Source organism: Artemia franciscana, chromosome 10 (genome assembly GCF_032884065.1).
Source record: "Artemia franciscana chromosome 10, ASM3288406v1, whole genome shotgun sequence".
NCBI classification, from domain to species: domain Eukaryota; kingdom Metazoa; phylum Arthropoda; class Branchiopoda; order Anostraca; family Artemiidae; genus Artemia; species Artemia franciscana.
Genome location: NC_088872.1, coordinates 33677363 through 33693591, shown reverse-complemented (window position 1 = coordinate 33693591; position 16229 = coordinate 33677363). Strand labels below are relative to the sequence as shown.

The 16229-nt window shown below is 35.7% G+C and overlaps 1 protein-coding gene across 1 annotated transcript in view; it reads left to right on the top strand.

Annotated features, from left to right (window-relative positions):
• LOC136032103 (arfGAP with SH3 domain, ANK repeat and PH domain-containing protein-like) overlaps positions 1 to 14972 on the top strand; it is a gene marked incomplete in the record, with an annotated part of 90480 nt that extends 75508 nt beyond the window's left edge. Inside the window, 2 exon segments of the mRNA XM_065712252.1 lie at positions 7045 to 7430; positions 9434 to 14972. Of these exon segments, the coding sequence (XP_065568324.1) occupies positions 7045 to 7430; positions 9434 to 9625 (578 nt within the window).
• Between the last annotated feature and the right edge of the window lie 1257 nt (positions 14973 to 16229).

Sequence of the window (16229 nt, the reverse complement as noted above, 5' to 3'; positions counted from 1 at the left end):
TAGAGTACCAAAGGTTCAAGACGTTTTTTTTTTTTTAAATTGAAGAAAGTTCGGAAGAATAGGTAGATAAATCTGCGGACCAAGATTAGAATTTTGGAAGCTAAATGACGACTTGAATTAAAATTAAATAAAAAAAAAAACAAGTTTTTTAAACTGAAAGTAAGGAGCAATATTAAAACTTAAAACAAACAGAAATAACTCCGTATATGAAATGGGCTGTTCCTTCCTCAACGCTAAAACTTAAAGTTTGACTACGCTAAAGTTTGACTCTTTCTCTCAGCTCTACTTTTTGAAAACAGTAAAAAACTTTAGAGTAAAGAGCAGGACGTTGAGGAGGGAACAGCCCCTTTCATATATGGAATAATTTATGTTCGTTTTAAGTTTTAAGGCTGCTCTTTAATTTTAGTTGAAAAAAATTTCATATTTATTTTTTCATTTTTAATGGCACTTGGAATTTATGGCACTAAGGGACATATAGCGATCGCAAATTCTGTCGGTCTGTCCCGGTTTTGCTACTTTAGGCACTTCCAGGTAAGCTAGGACGATGAAATTTGGCAGGCGTATCAGGGACCGAACCAGATTACATTAGAAATGGTTTTTTCCCGATTTGACCATCTATGGGGGGGGGCGGGGGAGTGGGGGCCGGTTAATTCGCAAAAAAAAAAGAAAAAATATTTTAAAGTATTTTTAACTTACGAACGGGTGATGGGATCTTAATGAAATTTGATGTTTGAAAGGATATTGTGTCTGAAAGCTCTTGTTTTAAATCCCGACCAGATCCGGTTACATTGGGGGAGTTGGAGGGGGGGGACCAAACATATTGGAAAACGCTTAGAGTGGAGGGATCGGGATGAAACTTGGTGGAAAAAATAAGCAGAAGTCCGAGATACGTTATTGACATAACCGGAACACTTCTGCTCTGTTTGGGGGAGTTGGGGGGGGGGGGTTAATTCTGAAAAAATTGAAAAAAATGAAGTATTTTTAACTTACGAAGGAGTGATCGGATCTTAATGAAATTTGAAGTTTAGAAGAATCGTCTCTCAGAGATCTTATTTTAAATCCCGACTGGATCCGGTGACATTGGGGGGAATTTGAGGGGGGAGTCTAAAATCTTGGAAAACGCTTAGAGTGGAGGGATCGGGATGAAACTTGGCGGGAAAAATAAGCACAAGTCCTAGATACGTGATTGACATAACCGGAACGAATCTGCTCTCTTTGGGGGAGTTGGGGGCGGGGGATGGTTAATTCTGAAAAATTAGAAAAATGAGATATGTTTAACTTACGAAGGAGTGATCGAATCTTAATGAAATTTTATGTTTGGAAGGATATCATGTCTCAGGTCTCTTATTTTAAGTCCTGCCCGGATCCGGCGAAGGGGAAGTTGGGGGGGGGAACCTAAAATCTTGGAAAATGCTTAGAGTGGAGGGATCGGGATGAAACTTGGTGGGAAAAATAAACATAAGTCCTAGATACGGGATTGACATAACCAAAACGGATCTGATCTCTTTAAGGGAGCTGGGAGGGGGGAGGGTTAATTCTAAAACAATAGAAAAAATGAGACATTTTTAACTTACGAAAGAGTGATCATATCTTAATGATATTTCATATTTAGAAGGACCTCGAAACTCAGATCTCTTAGTTTAAATCCCTACCGGATCCAATGTCATTTGGGGGGGGGGACCGGAAATCTTGGAAAACGCTTAAAGCGGAGAGATCAGGATGAAACTTGATGGAAAGAGTAAGCACAAGTCCAATATAGGTAACTGACATAACCGGACCGGATCCGCTCTCTTTGGTGGAGTTGGGGGGGGGGTAATTTGGAAAAATTAGAAAAAATGAGGTATTTGTAACTTACGAACGGGTGATCAGATCTTAATGAAATTTCATATCTAGAAGGTTCTTGTGCTTAACTCTCATTTCAAATCCCGACCAGATCCGGTGACATTGAAGGGAGTTGGAGGGGGAAAACGGAATTCTTGGAAAACGTGAAAATCGAGGTATCTTACAAATAGGTGATCGGATCTTAATGAAACTTCATATATAGAAGAATCTTATGTCTCAGATGCTTCATTTTCAATTCGAATTGGATCCGGGGACATAGAGGGCTGGGGGGGGGAACGGAAATCTTGGAAAACGCTTAGAGTGGAGAGATCGGGATGAAACTTGATGGGAAGAATAAGCACAAGTTATAGATACGAGATTTACATAATTGGTACGGATACGTTCTATTTGGGGGAGCTGGGGGTTGTTAATGTAGAAAAGCAAGAAAAATTTAGGTATTTTTAACTTAAGAACGGTTGACTGGATCTTGATGAAATTTGATATTTAGAAGGAACTCATGTCTCAGAGCTCTTATTTCAAGTCTCGAACAGATCGGTTGACATTGGGGGGAGTTGGAGGGGCAAGCTGGAAATCTTGGAAAACAATTATAAATGTCGTAGATACGTGATTGACGTAACCGGACTGGATCCGCTCTCTTTGGGAGATTTAGGTTGTGGGGTTGAGCGTTTTGGCGAGTTTGGTGCTTCTGAACGTACTAGGACAATGAAAATTGGTAGGCGTATCAGGCAGCTGTACAAATTGACTTGCTAAAGTCATTTTCCCTGATTCGACCATCTGGGGGGCTGAAGGGAGGGGAAAAATTAGAAAAATTGAGGTATTTTTAACTTGGGTGATCGAATCTTAATGAATGTTTATATTTAGAAGGACCTCGTGACTCAAAGCTCTTACTTTAAATCCCGACCGGCATTAATCCTCTGATTTTCCTTTTATAGCAATCTATTGATTCTTAGAATTTTGCTAGAGCTCATACCTTATGAGCTCTTGGCTCTTTCGACTTCGTCACTAGTGCCATATGAGCTCTTAGCTCTTCTTTTTTAAATGCTAGAAAACCTTGCGCTCCTTCATGGAAATTCTCTTCCCCCATGACAAATTCCTCCTTGGGAAGTTCCCTTCCCCACATAACCCCCTCCCCTTAACACCTCCCCTAGTCGAAAAAATTCCCCTGAAAACGTCTGTACACTTCCCAATAACCTTATGTAAACACTGGTCAAAGCTTGTAACTTGCCGCCCGTCCCACGGGGACTGTGGGGGAGAAAGTCGTCCCCAAAGACATAGTTATTTGGTTTTCGACTATGCTGAATAAAATGGCTATCTCAGAATTTTGATTCTGTGACTTTGGGAAAAAAAATGAGCGTGGAAGCTGGCATAGGTGCTCTCCAAATTTTGGTCACTTAAAAAGGGCACTAGAACTTGTAATTTCCGTCAGAATGAGCCCTCTTGCGAGATTCTAGGATCACTGGGTCAATACGATAACCCCTGGAGAAAAAAAAACGCATCCGTGATCCGTCTTATGGCAAAAAATGCAAAATTTCACACTTTTGTAGATAGGAGCTTGAAACTTCTACTGTAGGGTTCTCTGATACGCTGGATCTGATGGTGTGATTTTTGCTAAGATTCTATCATTTTTAATGGGTGTTTCCCCTATTTTCTAAAATAAGGCAAATTTTCCCAGGCTAGTAACTTTTGATGGATAAAACAAAACTTGATGAAACTTATATATTTAAAATCAGTATTAAAATGCGATTCTTTTGATGTAACCATTGGCATCAAAATTCTATTTTTTAGAGTTTCGGTTACTATTGAGCCGGGTCGCTCCTTACTACTGTTCGTTACCACGAACTGTTTGATCAAGCTGGTGTACTGTAATGAAAAAGCTAAGAACCCTTGTTAATTGGAGAAAAAGCCAAAACATGTAATTTGAGTTATTAGAGGCAAAGCTGGTAAAAGCCTTTTTTCGGAATTGTATAAAAATGATGTTAATTCAAATTTTTGAGTTAAAATCAAGTTGGTGGACTGTGATGAAAAAGTTAAGAGCCATGGCGGATTGGAGAAAAAGTCAAAACAGGTAGTCTGAGTGAGAGGCATAGCTGGCATAAGCCTTTTTCAGAACTATATAGAAATTATGTAATTTTACTTGTCGATCAATAGTCTATCATCCATCCATCCTAGGGCAGAACTAAGGTAGTTAAATTTTTCTTTAATTTGTTTTTAAACTATATGTGCAACGTGCGAACCAAGACTAGAATATTGAAAGCTACAGTGATGTCTGTGATCACATATGGTTCTGAAGCACGGGCGTTCCGAAAAACGGAGGAATATTTGCTAGATTTTTCCAGAGAAATTGTGTGGATTGTTTTGAGTACCCGACTAACTGACCGTATGAGATGGCTAGTGCACGGTCTGCGGATGAAGGATGATAGATTACCGAAGATTGTCCTTTTTGGCACACCGTCTAGAGCTAAACGGAAAGCAGTTCGTCCTTGTTTGGGATGGAAGGAACTTGCAAGGAAAGATCTAAGAGAAATGAGAACTTCCTGAAAGGGTTTAAAGTGGGATGTTTTGAATAGATTGTGATGGAGGAGCGTGCGTAGCTGTGTTGGCCTCAAGCTACTCTGTGCTGCGGTGAGGTGATAGTAGTAGTAGTAGTAGTGGTAGTGGTAGCAGTAGTAACACGGTCATGTTACAGAAATGGATAGATGGAACCGTTAGTATGTATTCAACAATCTTCACGTTCACATTTTTTCTCATACCATTCAAATAATGACATATCTAATGTAATGATGTATTTATATAAAATTGATATATTGAAGATAATTATCTGTAATATCATCTATTGATTTAAGGATATATTCTTGGGAATAATTTATTTATATCATCCAGTGAGGTATACTCATAAAATCCTAATAATTTCTGAGAATACCCTAGATAATGAATAACATTCAACCTTCGAGCTTCCATTTACAAAACGTGGATTTTTTTCCGCGGAAGAAAGATAACGGATGTGTGTTTATTTGTATTTTTTTCCCCAAGAGTGATTGTATCGAATAGATGACTAGAAGGTCGGAAGAAAGCTCATTCAAATGCAAATCAAAAGTTCTACTGCTCCTTTTAAGTGACCGAAAAGATTGGGGAGGGGGGAACTAGCCCAATTCCCACGCCCATTTGTTCCCCAAAGACAATAGATCAAAATTTTGAGATAGCCATTTGATCCAACATAGTTCAAAGGTCCTCTAACTATGCCATTGTCCCTGGGGAAAGGGTTGTAAGTTGCGCAATTTGCCCATCGTGCATATATAGCATTTATAAAAACTGTATATAATTAATATAAACTAAACAAAAAACTATATATAAGGGAAGGTTTTCCACGGGGCGAATTTTACAGGTGAAATTTTACATGGTGAGGGGGGGGGGAGGAGAATGTTTTTTCCTGGCATGATTGAAAGATGCTAAATAAAAAACAAGTTTTTTTCAACTGAAAGCAAGGAGCAATATTATAACGTTTAGAAATTATTTCGTATATGAGGGGGGCTGCCCCTTTTCAATCCTCGCTCTAGACGCTAAAGTTTGACTGTTTTTCCCAATTCTTTAGGAAAGACTGTTGAAAGACAAGAGTCGTCGAGTTTAAGTGAGAACTTTATTTTTAAAGAGCTTTTTTTTGAAGAACTTGGCCCAAAGAGCCAGAGTTGAGAATGGGACATCCCCTCTCTTATAAGGAATAATTTCTGTTCGTTTTAAGTTTTAATGTCTCTCCTTACTGTCAGTTAAAAAAACTTGTTGTTTTTTTTGTTTACTTATGTATTTAACTACTCATAAAAAATCAAATAGGTATCTCAATACGCATTGTAAAAATGGCTACTGCTTCCTAAAAGATGTTACGGTAGCGGTCGTGAGATCCCATAAGCTGAATTTAAGACTTCTTGGTCTAATAGGCACTTGAAATGCTGTATAATAGAAATATGAAACAAAAATATAAAAATTTAAGACAGTTTCATTTAGCCATTGGGGCTACTTCCCCCTTGCCCCCCCCCCTTATGGGTGCTCATGGTAACGGTTCTGAAAAACCTTAATTTGAATTATAAGACAAAACGAAAAATGTAAAGAAGAAAAAAAAAACGATAATGATCAGAGCCAGTGAAAGGAAGAAGAATAAAATGCAAATATTTCGGTTAGGATCTCCGCTCAACCGCCCTCAGTCCAGAATTAGGAATAAAAAATATAAAGATACAGATAAAAGTCCGCAGGGCAATATAAAAGACAAGCAAACACAACTGTACGAGAATAAAAGGCCTTTTCTAAGCAACAATGAATTAGCATTTTCTTTATGTTAATGATTGCTTTTAAGGCTGGTATTTTTATGTTGTCGTGTTGATCTTTATCTCTCCTTTTTTTCGTATTTCTACACAAGGACGGATGAGTAGAGATCTAGTTCGAAATAGTTGCATCGTGTTCTTCTTCTTTTCACTGACTGTGATTAGCCTTGTTTTTTATGGCACTTGGTATCTACCAAGTACCATAAAAAATGGGACGGCTAAATCGGAAAAATTAGAAAAAATGAGGTATTTTTAACTTACGAACGGGTGATAGGATCTTAATGAAATTTGATATTGGGAAAGATATCGTGTCTCAGAGGTCTCATTTTAAATCCCGACCGGATCTGGTGACATTGGAGGGAGTTGGGGTGGGGGACCTAAAATCTTGGAAAACGCCTAGAGTGGAGGTATCTGGATGAAACTTGGTGGTAAAGGGATATGCTAACTCATCAACAGTGTCAGGTAAATCGAATGAGCCAGGGTGTAGTCTCCTGGACATGTTCAACAGTTATCTACTTCAGGCACTGAAGTAGATATTATACTTGGATATTATACAAATATTATACTTGGACTATATTGAAAGTCATTGTCAAAATTTGCCAAAAAAAGAAAAAAAACATTGTAAGATAGAAAAAAAAAGAGATTCTAAAAACATTTTATGATAATGTCACTTAATGGAATAGGAAATAAATATCTCTCTTCAAGATCTGATGGGGTTTTAACAAAGTCAAATCGTGAGTGTATGAACTGAATCGTAGAAATGTGTATATTTATCTACTTCTGTGGAAAAAATTATGTCAGTAAGTTTCAATTATTATTATTTAGTTGCTGTCAATTATCCCTTCATTACTGAAACCAGTTTTTGCGGAATTTTTAGTTATATTTTTTATAGCCGTTGCTGGAGGGATGCTTGTGTTGCCTCGCGGTGATCCTCCACCTCTTAGACCGGTAAATTACTTAAACCTAGAACGACCTCTTGAAAAACCAATGACAATGCCCCGACCAACGAGTCTTTCAAGGCAAGGCGACTTTCAAAGATCAACAAGTGTCGTTGATAATCCAAATTATCATTATCAGACTATTGGCCACAGTGGTGAATGTACTCGAAGTAATGTGGTTGTACTCAACACTAATCCTGGAGTTTTGAACACAGGGAGTCTTCAGCGGCCCAAGAATCCACCCCCTCCTACTCCTTTATTGTCTAATAGAATTAACGGAAAGGAGACTATACCTCCAGAACAACCTCGAAGAAGCATAGAAATTGATACCAGACCAAAGGTAAGCTTTATTTTGTAACCTTTTTCTTTCTGTTAACGATACAATAAGACGATAGATGGATATTCGTTGTCTTCGACTGGATGCTGGGAACCTCGTGTCTATGGTTGGAAGTAAAATCGGTTTGTAATTTTGCTGATGCATTTGCATAATATATTTTTTATTGGTTCAGTAAGTGTTTGGAATAAAGCTGAAGGAATGTATTTATTAATTCTATAAGCAAATAAGCTCGTATCTTTCAAAGTATGAAATTTCTGCGTCAGTAATCTGTGACCAGCTCTTTTTCCAGGCTACATAGGTACCCTTTTAACCGCAAGGAAGCCTGTCGAATCTAATCCTGTGTTCCGAAACGATGTCCTTTCATTGCGACGAAACACCAAGAACACGATAGGAGTCAGAGCTAGAATAGGATTGAGGCAGCGTGATTGACTTGTGCCTCACTCACATTGACACCTTGTGATTGAATGCATTTTCGGGATGAATCGTCACTGGTCATGAACAGTGGATTTCGCTGTGTGGCTCCTCTACTATCTACTCCTCTACTATCCCATGGAGGGTTTGCTGGCGATCTCAGTTCTGGTTGTCGATCAGATCTTTTGGTTTCCGTCAAAATTGGACTTTTGGTGCATTAATTATCGTCAGCGTCTTCCCATCCCTCTATTATTTTTTTTCCCCACTTCGTCGCGAACGTGGTTCGTGTTCTTCTAAGCCCTTTTTCTCATGTTGAAAGTTGAATTCGTTCATTTTAGCTCAAACTTTGACGGCAAAACGTGGCTATGTATTCTGCTATATTTTCATTCTTAACGTAAGCGCCACTTTTACTTTGGGCTAGATGTACACAACCCAACAGATTGAGTCTGACACGGCTCTCCTGACTCACTCGACAGTCATTCCACCCATAGTGACCATCCTTCGCCCTGTGTCTTGATGAGAACAAGTCAGTCCATATACTTATCGGTAATGTGTACCAGTAATTTAAGAACATACGATTGCGTTGAAAATCTTTTTAATCTGATAAACTTCTAAGTTACTATTTCATTTTCACCATGGAAAAGGCTGTATCCATGAGGAGTGGTAGGGGCTTTTGTGCCCCTCCCCGTGACATGTTTTTCTGACTCTTAAAAACGGAAAAAAAATGCATATGAACAAGTTTTGGTGTGTTTTTTTTTTAAGTTTTTTCCCCTGAACAAAAAACCTGGGTACGGCCCTGGCCTAGGATGACTTTTCCATTTAAAGAATTTGGTTGGGTAGTACCTTCTTTTTTCTTCAAAAAGTCTGCAGGAGGAATTTTCATAGATGCAAGCCATTTTCACAAGTTTGGCTGACAATATACAGATAAACAGATATTTTTTTCTGTTTGAATTATTTTTTTCTCTGAAATATGTTTCTCTGTTGTTTGTTTTAAGCATGGTAGCTATCAAATAAGTTATTAAATCGAGTAAAACTTGCCCATGTCTTATTTACTTTATGTGGTTGTAATAATTTTATATGTATTTTTTTTTTGTTTATGTTAAGAGTATTTGCCATACTTTAACGATTAGTAGCCTACAAATTTTATAGTATAATATAGTGTGATTCAATAGTATAATAGTAAAAAATAATGTTAGCTAGAAAAAAAAAAACTAGATGAAAATCTAGTGTTTTGTGTTAAATTTTCTTTGGGTCGGGGTTCGTTGGTTCATGTTTGGATTTGGGAACTTATGCACCGTAACGTTTACGGCTAACTGAGTACAAGCACACAGAGAGGAAAGATAAAGATCCTGTAAAGTGTTGGCCCCTAAGACCCCTCCCCCTCACTGGAAATTTACCTGATCTTCTTTATACTTATAAGTGGTTTCTATGTGAAATTGAAGCTAATAGTCTATTAACTTTCAAACTACTGCAACTTTGTTTCTTTAAATAACTCCTCCTTAGAGACAGAAACTTATTTACAATAACCTAAGTGCAATTCAACGATAGTTCTTTAACCGAAAAGGATAATTCATGTATATTTATTTTATTTAAAGGTTAAAAGATGTCGGGCCCTTTACGATTGTGAAGCTGACAATGATGATGAGCTTTCTTTTGAAGAAGGCAGCGTTATAATTATTACTTCTGAAACAACAGAAGATGAAAACTGGATGGAAGGTTATCTGGAATCTTCCCCGAATAAGAAAGGAGTGTTCCCTGCAAGTTTTGTCACATTATTGTCAAGATGATAGATATGTGCATTGCCAGTTATAACGGATATTTAAACCCTGTTTTCGTTTGTGACGATGGGTTGACTGACCATATGACTCTCCGAAATTTGGGTCGTTGAAAAATTCCGCTTAACGTCTTTTATAGAATTAAAGTTTATGATTGACTCCCCTTTGCCATCTTTGCTTAAGATCTAGATTGCGAAAATCCACTGTCATACTTATCACTTGTTGGACTTTGTAGCTTAATAATTGTTATTTGATTTAATCGTTGCTGGCTTCGTTAATGAACTGTAAGTAACATTATCTCTTGCTCCACTGGGTGCATATTGTTATCAATATTTCGCCGTGATATTAAGGTAATAGCAATCCCCCTCACCCCAATGTTCATCAAAAGACTCTCCCCGAGAAAATTTAACAAATTACTGTCTAAAAGAAAACTGTTATCGCAATATTCTTTACCTGAAAAATCCAGTGATACAACCCTCCCTAAAGCTAATATATGTATGTGTATTTGATTTAGATTTTGCTATAATGGTATAAAAATATCTAAAAATTCAATTTCTATAGGGTTAGTAATGAAGTTTACCTCTTTATTTCTGGGATTTAAATGAAAGCTGTATTTCTCAGAGGAGTTATTGCGCCATATATACTCGAATTTCAAATACAGCCAGATTTTTGACAATGAGTGCAAAATGGTCACGTTTTTGAAATGACTTTAGATTAATACTTCAAAAATTAGTTGAATAACTTTAAATATCCAAAGTCTGATTAATATACTTCAGTTAATAATTTTTTGTGTCATGTACAAATTCATGTTGTTGTTTCAAGAAACTCCAAATGGTGCTAGTAGATGCTAAGTAGTTAATGTTCATTTGAAAGGAAACATTTCGCACAAAATTTATTCTGTTTAGATTTTCTTCTTTCTTCTATCTCATGTTCAATATAGATTGTTCTGTGTTTAATATCGTTTAGTGAATAGTATACTATAATGTTTTGTGCGTATTGGTATCAAAATTCTCGTGTTTGGGTATTTTTTCCTTATTAAAAAAAAGTATATGTGTATGTAAAAAAAAAAAATAGTGCAGAGTATCTATAATTTTGTTTTCTTTCATTCTAGGATATAAATTTGGCATGCCGTAATTCAAAACATTAAAAAGCCCTTAAGTTGTACGACCATAAGATAATCTAATGTCACCTCTTTCATCACGAGCGGTTATTCTTTGCGCCTTGTAGTTGGGGGACGGCAGTTTCCTTTTTACCTTCCTTGACCCAGCTCTATTTAAATTATCCGTGCTGTCTTTGACAGATAGGACGAACAGACACATATTAATTCTTTTTAAGATAACACTTTTTTGAAAGACACCTAGATTTAGGCTTTTTTTATGTCAGATTAAGTAAGCTCCAAAAAAAGCCTAGGCAAAATCGTTTCCATCAATAAATATATCTAGGTCAAACTTTATTGGTACTGAAACGCAATACACTTTGAATACTTCCAACGATGAATACGTTGAAACGTATTACGTTGTGAAACGCAAAGCGTTTGAAAGTTGATAGATCCTATTGTAGAAAAGATTGGCTATAAAATTACCCAGACAATCCCTATATTTCAGTAGGCATCGCTCGTAAGAAATATGGTTCTATCTTTATTAGCTGTACAAAATCTAATGTCAGCACAATTTTTAAGTTTAAGTCAGGAAGAAGAAGGAATATTGTATATCCAAAAGAATATAACTTACGCTCGTCTTCTTTTCTGTTCTTTCACCTGTCTAACAGTCTTGGTGTTTTGCTTGTTCTTCATCCTTTTCTATGCACAATCATTTTAGCTCATTAATTCTAGCTTCTTTTTTTCCCTTTCTGCTTTCCTACCTCTCTCTGTCTCTTTGTTATATTTTCGATAATGCTTTAATTGTTTACCTTGAATAACGCTGATGTAATTTCAACAGTTATTACAGATCATAGCATTACTGAAACAGGGGAAGATGCATTTAAGTAGTGATTGTCTATGCTTTCTCTGTATTGTTGAAATAAATTTAAGTACTAGTCAGACCACTAAATAATTCATACACAGTAGGCATATATCATGATACAGTCGAAATTTTGTTTTAATCTGTGATAATATTATAATTATAAATTACTTGTTTCATTTAACCATTCCGCAACTTAATGCTAAGTTTTAACAGAAGACAAGTTTGTCACCTGCTGAACTCCATGTCACCCAATGAAAGTAAAACGCCTTCGCAATGACGAGTATTCGGTTGTTTTCTATTTCGAATCAGTCTTCGGACAGATTTCGTGGCTTTAGCTGGAAAAATTGTATTTAGTATAAATAGAAGAACTTGTTTATGCAAATATTAAAAATATACTATTGGTATTCCTGTTTTTAGATAGGTACCAAAAGGCGTAGGCTACTGTTCTAAGATGACTAGAAAATCTTGCCTCTAAATTAGACATATGATCCTGAATTAAAAAAGTGACGCTACCGCTTGGTGGTTTTTGCTTGACGAAATCTACTGTCTTCTGCTATAACTTAGCTTAATGCTTCTCTTCGCTTCTTTTCCATTTTACACTTCTATGGCTTTTATTTAAAGTTTACTCCGCATTTTTTATTTTGTCCTTTTGCGTGTCATTTCTTATTGAGTAGGGAAAGAGATCATGATAAGCTTGTTTTCCAATTATTGCAGTGCAGTTTTTGAATGCTAAATAATTTTGGGCATCATTGTTACAAGCTTTAGAATGTTGATTTTTTAGATGGAACTTTTCATAGTTCTCGCATTATTTACGTTTGGGAAAAGATGATACCAGAACTGCCCTTTAGTTTGTGTGTGTGCGTTTTTTTTTTTTTTTTTTTTTTTTTTTGAATAGGAAATAGTATTAGTGTAAATAGATAAACAAAATGAATAAGAAAAATTGAGTTTCTTTGATGTTGCTTCAATTGAGATTTTGACTCAAGTATAGCTATTGATTTGAGAATAGAGGTGTTTTATAAGCGTTTCAGTTCAAAATGTTACAAGTCCTTGGGACTTTTCAAAGGCCTGATCCCTTTTTCTAAAGTTAAATGAGGATTTTTTGAAACTTTAATATATGATTGAATCTTAGTAATGAATTGGAACAATTTGATATAATTTATGTACAGTATGGCCAACATAAAATTTTGCAACTCAGATCTTAATAATAAACATCTTGGAATAGGGCGTATCCAGAGTTTTTCAGGGGGAAGGGATGAAGTAAGTCCTTGGGACTTACTAAATTTCTGGTCCCTTTTTTTAAAGTTAGATGAGAATTTTTTGACACTTCAATATATGATTCAATCTCAATGGAACAACATTTGACATAATTTAAGTATAGAATGCACAGCATAAACTGTTGCAACTCAAATTTAAAAAATAAGCATCTCGGAATAGGGTGTTTCCAGAGTCTTTTCAGGGGGGGGGCATTCAAAAACTTTAAGAATGCACCAAAAAAATTTCATGCATTTTTGTTGTATTTTTACAAGTTGGTCAAACATGTTGGGAGGAGGAGTTCAGATTTCGTTAAATTTAAGGATAAAAGTGAAAGCACTAAACCTTTATGATAAGATTCGAGAGTGTCCAAAGAGTTTTTGAGCAAAGCCTTTCCAGATTGCAAATATTAGGCATTTTACATTTGGTGTCATTCGGGATTTTAAAGTTGATGGGAACACCTTCCAAAAATATATTCAGGGAAAGCATTTTGATATTTTCCCCAGTAGATTGATTCTAAATCGGTGACATCTTGGTGGATATTGAAGTTCCGGAGCAAACTCTGGTACCCCTCTAAAGGGGTTTTGTGTCCCTTGAAAGTCATACTATCACCCTCCCCCCTAAGGTCAACGAAATAGAAAGGATTTTCTCCTGTTCCAATGATTTGTTTTAAAAATATTGTCTTGTAGTAATTGTGCGTAGAGACTCCCATTTGGCGTAATACCCTGATTTATTTTTTAAACTTAACTATTTCCTTTACTGTGCTTGCAGTATAGCTCGTTTCTTCAGAATAATCGATAAAATGCTCCTGGTCACCTTATTGTTGCATTCTTTGTTAACTTTACATGTCTATTCCGTATGAAAATATGTAGCATGACTATGATTTTTATATAACTTTTTCTTTGTTTTGTCATATTTTCGTTTGCTTCTTCGCAAAGGTAATAAATGAAAATTAAGTAGAATAGGTCTAGCAAGAGTGATTTTCTTTACTTCTGTTATTGCTTTAGTAAAATTTACGCTTTAGCTTAAGATGCTAAATGCAGTTTTGAAAAACACTAATTTCTGTTTGCTTAATGGACACAATTTTCAAATTAAGCAATCAATTCTAACACCCACTACTTATTATTTTTGTAAACAGAAAATTACAGTTTTCCCCCGTGCTACTATATAGGCACCCAGTCACAAAATGGTAATACGTCAATCTTCTATCCTTTGGTAACTATTCTCATCTCTTTCTGATTTAGTAACAGTTAAAAGCTGCAAGAACTGCGAAATTGAAGATTTTGCATTTCTTCCGATAAAGTTCTGTATTTATTTAATTAGTGAAAGCAGAATTGGCTCTCTAAAAAATAAATAAAATTAGCAGTTGTTGCAAATCTGTTGCTTTAAAAAGATACGAGGATAAATCATCCATTCATTTGACATATTTGTAATCTTAGTATTGCATGTTTTTTTCAAGAGAGTGTTTTGTGTGTTTTTTTTTTTATTAGTAGCAGATAAATTAAGATTTACCTCTTGCTGGTAATAAGTCGGTGCTGTTGAAAATCTACAGGCAAAATTGAAGCATATTCCCAACTTTTAATATTCTGTTCTTTTTTTTGTGATAAGTAGTAATTTAAATTTAATCTCCAATGACGTCGCTAATTTATATGCTAAAAAATCTCTGAATATAATGTTCATACAACAAAACACAAGGTTTGTGGGAAAATGAATGTATACACAACGCATATAAACACGTGCATTTTTAATCAGTTCTTCTTTTTTTATCGTTCAATTATGTAATTGAACTATTTTTAAGTGACTACAGTTACATGTAACCGATATGCCTATCTGCTTAACCAGGGATCTGATCAATGTATAAAAGTAGTTTTATTATTTGCCCTTTTTTCTTCTGAGGTGTTTCTTCAAAGTTATTTCTTTTTTATTACAGAGCTTTACCCCTAATCCATATGTAAAGGGTTCATTTAGATCTAGTGGTGTTCATTAACCAAAATGTAGCATAGCAAGTATGTCTTGTTTATAGATGGTATTTTTGTCCATGACAATATTATATTTGAATATTTCAGAAAGATATTATTGATAACTAGTTGATTTTTTGATTAATATTATATATTGCGATTGGATATTAAACAGATTTATGTTCATGAGGCTCAGTCTCGATTGAGTAGTGTTATATTTGTTTTTGAATAAGGTTCCTCGCTGGTATGTAGTAGTAGTCGGTAATATGCTACTCATTGCAAATATTTGTTTCGTGTCTTGCCTTGTCAGTTTCTTTTATTCTCTCTTCAAGGAAGGTTCGTGTCCTAGCCTACATCCATAGTTATTAAAATTCTGCAAAAATCATCAGCGTCATCTAGCGTTTGGTTTTTTTTGGCATTTTTCCAAGCTTCTTAAATGTGTTTTTCTCAGAAACCGAGGTTAGTTATCTTGTCATTGACACCTATCACGCTAATTTTGTCAAGAAAGCCAGACAATGGCATTTTTTCAGTGAATTAAGAACGCAAAATTGGTTTGATTGTTGTAAATGGTAAATCACTAATCTCAGTTTCTGAGAAAAACACATTTAAGAAGATTGAAAAAATGCCGAAAACGCCAAACGCTAGATGACGCTGGTGTTTTTCGTCGACACTGGCACCAGTTTCCACTCTTATAAGCTACCCATGCTTTCTGGACTAGCCTATAATGGTTTCTTAGGAAAAAATAAATGAAGCCGTTTTGATAGGGAAATAAGCGCAACCAAGAAACCTTAATACACCTGTATGAAAATTTAAATTCCGGCAGATACGATGAGAACCAAGCTTTAAAAGAAATATAGTCTTAACTTTGATGACTATATCGATTGAATTTCTGTGGCACAGGTAGTCCAGGTTAAAAGGTTAGTAAATCGGCAATTTTCTGCCTGCACTTAAGTGGTAATTTTAAATGGTGAATGGGCCTCTCAGAAGCCAACCTACCCCAGTCAGGATTTTACCCGCTCTGCTTCTTTATACCGACAAAGCATACTTTATTGACTCCTCAACTTTGTGCATTCATAAGAGTTTACTCTAAAATTAGGGTTTGATTCTTGAAAACGGGAAGTTTTTAGATTTTTTCTTTCATATAAGAGCATAAAAAGATATACAGAATTCGGTTCAATTTAATACAGTTACAATGCAACTCGAATTAAGACAGAATTCTCTTATAGAAATGTTCAGCTGAATTAATTTAAAGTCTGTTTTGCTAAATCACCTACACCTTCATTGGTAACACAGGGAACATTTAAATCTAGGCCGAAGAGTGATGTAATTATGGGAAATGTCCTGAAGGCTTCCATAAAATTCGCAAGTGCATTATTTGTCACAGGTGCTATAGGTATAATTTATTGTCTGTGATTTCAATGACGTTTCCATTATTCAGAAGTATAG